Raw genomic sequence first — 6,081 nt, 5'->3', positions numbered from 1 at the left:
GCTGGGGAGCGGGGCGGGCTGCGCGGCGGCGGGGCTGGCACCGCCTCCCGGGCGGCAGGGGCTGGCGCCCCGAGGGCTGCCCGGGCTATAAGTTGCATCCCTGGAGGTGGCCGTGCGTGCCGGCTGCCTGCCGGGCACCTGCCCTGCCCGCCCGTCCTCCTGCCTGGCGGGCCGCCTCGCCCCCGGGCACCCACCTCGAGGTAAGGTCACCTCGCCTGGGGCGGCAGCAGGTTCAGTCAGCCCCCGGCGGAGATGGAGTGGAAATGAGAAAAAAAAAAAAAAAACAAAACAAAACCAAAAAACAACAACAACAACAACAACAACAACAACAAAAAAACAACTCGCCCGGAGGACGAGCAGGAGGGTTGAGGATTTGCTGTGGCTCAAGGTGGCCTGCGGGGACTGTCGGTGCTTTGGGGAGGGTCACGACCGAGGAGCCGGCCTGGCGGACGGCTTCCCGGCCAGTCGGGGGGCTCTGCCTGCTCCCGGCGGCCGTGGCAAGCGGCAAGGCTGGGTGGAGGGCGATGTAAGGTGAAGAAACTGTGAGCCACGCGTTTGTCCAGTGTTGTGCCGCTGTGTTTCTTTCAAGGAGAAGGTGATGAGAACGCTTGGAAAAGACCTGAAGCGCAGCAGAGTGCAATGCCCACAGCAAGCAGCTAAGGTAAGGGCAGGCACGGACATTCACACTCCTCTGCAGTATCCACTGCACTAAGGAGTTCCCCTCTTTACATTTCTGGGGGAGGAGAGGATGAAACTGGTGTAAATACATTATTTTTGAAAAAAACAAATTATTATATTATTTTCTTCCTTTCCTATTACTCCTTATCGCACTGTCAAGGCGTTGTATGGATTTACAGAGTTGTTTTTTAATTAGTGCTGCAGGCTGACTTGTCCACATGTAGAGGGTGGTGAAGATAAAAGGGACAACCAAGAACTTGCATATACAGTAGGAACATCGGTGGAAAACCTATTAATTACCAACAATGTGCTGGACAGTAAGCAAGAGGCAAAATGCAGGCAGCTGGTGCCTTGAGGAGTTGACATAGGTGACACGACCTGGTGAGACTGCAATATGAAAACTGGTGGAGTGGGAGGTGAAGGTGTAAAAGGAATTGACCATACTGAAAATACTGAAGTAGGAGGTGAACAGTGTGCCCTTAGATACAATGACAGTATGGAAGTGTAGCCACCAGCGTGGTGAGAATGTTGCTCTAACAGATACTTGATGTAAGTGACTCCATGGGAAAAGCCATGTTGTTAAAGTGATCAACAACTGGGCTCCAGGAGGAGAAACTTTAGGGGAGTGGTGGTGGTAGGGGGGAACTAATGGCCGAAACTCAGGAGAATGTAACAATCTGGCAGTGCATGTTAGCCTGCTGTTGTCTCTCCTGTGTCAACAGCTGCTAGCTGCACTCCGTATTGTTTTGTTCAAAACCGTCGCAGAAAACTCAGAGGTGGCCTCCTCTTGCTGTGGAACAAGCAGAATTCAATTAGCCAGTGCTTTTCTGTGGCTGTTAACAGCAGCACTCAGGCAAGTAAATGTTTTACGGTTTTGTATTGAGTTGAAATTTATTTTGGGTGATTTAAGACCATTTTTTTAAGAAGCAGAGGAAAGACTTCAAATTTGTTATTAACTGACTTGTACAAAGTGTCTAACTCTCTGGCTGCTTTCCAGTGTCACTTCAAAGGGCTTTCCGTGAAAATGGATGTTGTAGGTAAACTTTTACCTCCATCCAGCCTAAATCTGTAAAGTTGAATCTGGGGGTCTTTATGTATCCTCCATTATGTGGCTGTAATTGGAGGTACAGTGTGGATTATCACCAATTAACAAAGTGGTTGCACGTAGTGCACTAAACAAAGTTAAGTTGCACTATGGAGTAATCAGTGATAATTCTAATTTTGAAATAACCTAAAATGGAATACACTGAGTTGGACTCTGGGCTCATCTAGACTAAGGGCTGGGTTCCAACAGTGACAGTAAATGCATGCCCAAGGGAGAAAAGGACTGAAGTAAATGTGTATGATAACTACAACCTGTGGAGAAACCGTACTATACTGGTGGTTGTACAATTAAGGCAAGAAACTGTTTGCAACACTTTACAGTTCCTTTTGTACAGTCTGGGATGTGATTCTAGTCATACTCTGCATAGGCTTTTATGCTAGTACTTTTATTTCAGGTCTTGCTGATTCAGAAACTTACCTGTGGCGTTAATTTCATGACAGTATTTGCTGCTTGAACTTGTATATGTACATATATGAAACATAAACCTCAAAACAGGTGAACAATGCTGAATTTAGTTAGAAAATAAGAGATGTTTCCAGGCATGTTATTTCATGAGACGTACCTCTCTGCATGAACTCTGTGTCTGGTAGACAGTGTACTTGCTAGCTGGCTGCTGTATCTGAACGTAGCAGTCACTACTGCACTGTCGCCGGCTGCAGGGCCAGCTCGTCGCTGTTTGAAGGCGATTCATTTGGAAAGGGCGAGGGTTCTGATTTGCAGGAATGCAGGTGGTACATCTGTGTGTGATGGGATGGCAGTGTATGTTAGCTGGTTGAAATTCTGACATCAGCTCACATGCAGTTGCTATCCTTTTCCACATACCTTGATCATCAAAATGGAGAGCTGCTGCTTTTGTATAAGGAATCTTTTAGGGGGCCCCGATTACTGCTTTTTTTTTTTGACACTCATTTTTGGTATTACAGTGGTGACTTGTATTTCTGCTATCCACCGTTATCCAAAGATCTGTGAGAATTTTTGGTTGATTTAAACTGGTTTTCATCTGCTTTTAGATACCAAGGTAACAGGAATTTTATAAATACTTGAAACAGGTAAAACAGTTCAAACATTTCAAGCAATTTTAAGCTGTGGGAGTTTTCTTAAAGAAGGACTTCACATAAGTTTTAAAGTTGGATTTTATTTTTTTTATAATAACATATGGCAAATGCCAGTTGATGGTTGTTTTTTGTGGGGGGAGGTTGTTGGGTTTTTTTTAACTGAGTAATTAGATGCTAGAAAGGCTTAATATCACTCTCACTAACTGCCTGAATGCTGTATCTGGAAAATAATTACCTTCCCATTCTATAAAAAAAAAGAGAAGTCAACTTCAGGGTGTCTTCTCCCCTCGCTTCTCAGAATATCTTAATTTCTGAACAGCAGTACATTAAAACAACTGCACATAGTCTCACCAACCAGGACACACAATTTGAACAGGACATGATATTACACTTGAGAAGAATAAAGGCTGGAAGCACACTGATCCTTTTGATTCGTGTTACACGACAAGTTTCTATCAAACATACTGCCATGAGCAACTGAGTGTTGCCCCTAACCTTGTCCTGGCACTTCAGGCACTTAGAGAATACTAAAGAAACTCTTTATTATGACTTGCTTTATCTGGTGCTGTGATACATGCCTTGTAAAGTGTAGGTCTCCTAGGAAGAAAAATAGCATCAATGTGAAGGTCTGCAGAATCAGAGTGATCCTGCTGTTGTGTGTGGTGATTAGGCAGTGTATTGTTAGTTAGCTGTCCTTCATACACCAGCAACTGACTACACTGCCACATTAGCACATTACTGTTGAGACAAGAGTGTAAAGAGTTATTATGAAAATCTCATCGGATCCTTAGCTGATATGAGGACCAGTGCCTGTCTAGTTCCCCTGACTGAAAGGAGCTGTGCTAGGTTATGCAAAGTGAGTGAATGTAGGGTACAAAAATAAGTGTAACTGTATTTGACACACTTATACAGCTAGTCCAACTAGTTTCTAAAAAAACTACAGAATTATGTGAGTGTTAAGAGTTTCAGCTTGGGTCCTATGTCAATATGTTTCTCTTGCACCACTAAATTTTTACTGGAGCATTGATGTGTGGACTCAGCAAACAAGTATTTTCTTATAATACTTGCGTTAACAGGGACATGTACAAACAGTGACTGAAATGGATTTAGAGTATTTGCACTCCCAGGCAAATTTTTGGAAAGAGGAGCTGACGGTTAAATGGAGACAATAAGGATATTTCAGACCTAAGGAGTAAGGGAAGCATGAGATAGGAATGAAGGAAGTGTTAGGATGAAGGATGCAGTAGATTATTCTCAGATGGAGTTGAAGAAACTTTAACACTCATGGACTGAACTCTGTTAACCTTAAGAGGGCAGTTTTATCTTAAATTGGTGGAATTATTTCAGAATCCAACATACAAGTTTTAATCTGTTTACAGTGTCTGTAGTTTAGTATTGTTTCATATGCTATATCCTACATAAATTGTAAGTGGATATTTATACAAATATATATTCATATTACTTTTTTGGCTTTTGACTATAGATAAATAATGTGCTTGTATAACTGTGTCCTAACTTTCATTTTATTTATTTGCCTTTCCAAGTCTGTGTAGATTTCATGGTTAAAGATGCTTTATTTTTACCCTGCATAACTGGTAACTTGGTTTTAAGAAAGAAGTGATTAGTGTATCGGTGATCTGCCCTAACTATTACATTGGAAGAATTGGTATGTCTCAAGAAGAGTAAGTAATAGAAGCGTACTGAGTTTTTGGAGGAATGTTAATTAACAATAACCTTTGTAAAACTTAAACTCTGTGTAGATTCAGGACTGAATGGTATCTATATTCAAATTTCTACAGAAGATGGTTGTAGTGTATTGGGACCAAATGGTGAAATAAGAAATTCAATAACTGTTTTCTCAGGCAAAACCTTATTTTTCTAGGAATCTGAAGCAATTCAGAAAGCAGTGAGTTAAATAATTCTCTCCACTCATTTGCTGATATCCCATGTTGTTTCTGAATACCGGGAAAGATACTTGATCTTAATGATGGCATTGATTTATTTAAGATTACAGTGTATCCTGTGAAAAAGAGAATGTGAGCTTTAGTGAGTGAATCACAAGCAAGGTGTGCACACTCCCTCTCCTCCTGATCCCTTCCAATCTAGAAAATTATATTGCACTGGTTATTTTTCATAAGGTATTTAAAGAACTTGAGTGAAATTTCCCATATGCTGAATAACTCTCAGGCGATACCAGGACCAAAATAGATTTTTTTCAGGTGTTCCACTAACAGCACCCAACATTTTTTTATACCTACTTTTATACCTACCTTTTTTTTTTTTTTTATTCAGTGACAAGAAAAGCAGGGAGCTACAGCTGTGCACATGAATGGACATGCATGTTTTAGTCATGTGTGTTTTCAAGTAAAGATACCATCCACCATTTATGGGAAAAACATTGTGCTGCCACTTAGTTCTGTGGAATTTAGACAGCTTCCAGTGAGGGGAGAGGATCCATATCTCAGTTCCCTTCCTCTCCATCAAAGCAGCAAGGACATGGGATAAAAATTACCTGACATGTCCCACTAAATGCTCTCAAGGCTGGAAGTGTACGTGCGTGAGGAGACTGGAGTAAAACATAGGCCCTCAGCATAAGAACAGGAACTGTCTTGACAGGTTGTATGTGGAAACTCGTGGCCTAACGGCAGACAGGTCAGAGGCTGGGCTAAAACACCAGTGGTACGTAAGTTTGGACTAACTAGACCTGTATATAGGCCGTAACTGATCACTGAAAGTTAGAGTGGCTAAAATTATCATGCATAATGTTTGATTTCCCTTCCAAAATGATGGTTGTCATTATTGAGGGTGACTTTGTTTAATCTTCCACATCAGTCTTCTAAAATCTTTTTATGTCTTTATCCTTCAGGGGTTTTCCATGAAATTCTCCATGAATTCCATAGATGAATCTTTTTGATACTTTATTTTTTTTTAATTGCTTTTGAATTTCTCACCCGTTCAATACAGTTAAGTGGCTATCTTTATTAGAAAATGTTTTGAAGCGCTTCAGGTATTTTCAGTCACTGCTGGTCTTACAAGAGAATAGCACTAATGCTACCAGTCCTTTTTCATATAGAAAACTCTTCCGAGAGACTGGTTCTCTTATTCCTATTCTCTCAGCCTTCCTTTGAGATTCGGACAGCTGGAGTGAGGTTCCTTATTCTAGTTTACTGCCTACCTTCATCAAACAGATAAATCAAAGTACTTGCCAGTTTGAAATCGAACAGTGGAACAGAATTGGAAATG

The 6,081-nt window shown here is 41.5% G+C and overlaps 1 protein-coding gene across 1 annotated transcript in view; it reads left to right on the top strand.

Moving 5' to 3' along the window:
• The first annotated feature begins 243 nt into the window (after nt 1-243).
• CDC20B (cell division cycle 20B) overlaps nt 244-6,081 on the top strand; it is a 34,251-nt gene continuing 28,413 nt past the window's right edge. Inside the window, exons 1-2 of the mRNA XM_033009191.1 lie at nt 244-388; nt 590-661. Of these exons, the coding sequence (XP_032865082.1) occupies nt 599-661 (63 nt within the window). The 5' untranslated portion in view covers nt 244-388; nt 590-598. The remainder of the gene's footprint in view (nt 389-589; nt 662-6,081) is intronic.

Source organism: Tyto alba, unplaced genomic scaffold (genome assembly GCF_018691265.1).
Source record: "Tyto alba isolate M040663 unplaced genomic scaffold, T.alba_DEE_v4.0 Super-Scaffold_42, whole genome shotgun sequence".
Lineage (NCBI taxonomy): Eukaryota > Metazoa > Chordata > Aves > Strigiformes > Tytonidae > Tyto > Tyto alba.
Note: the sequence above shows the minus strand (reverse complement) of the source record. Positions and strands in the feature narration are given on the sequence as shown.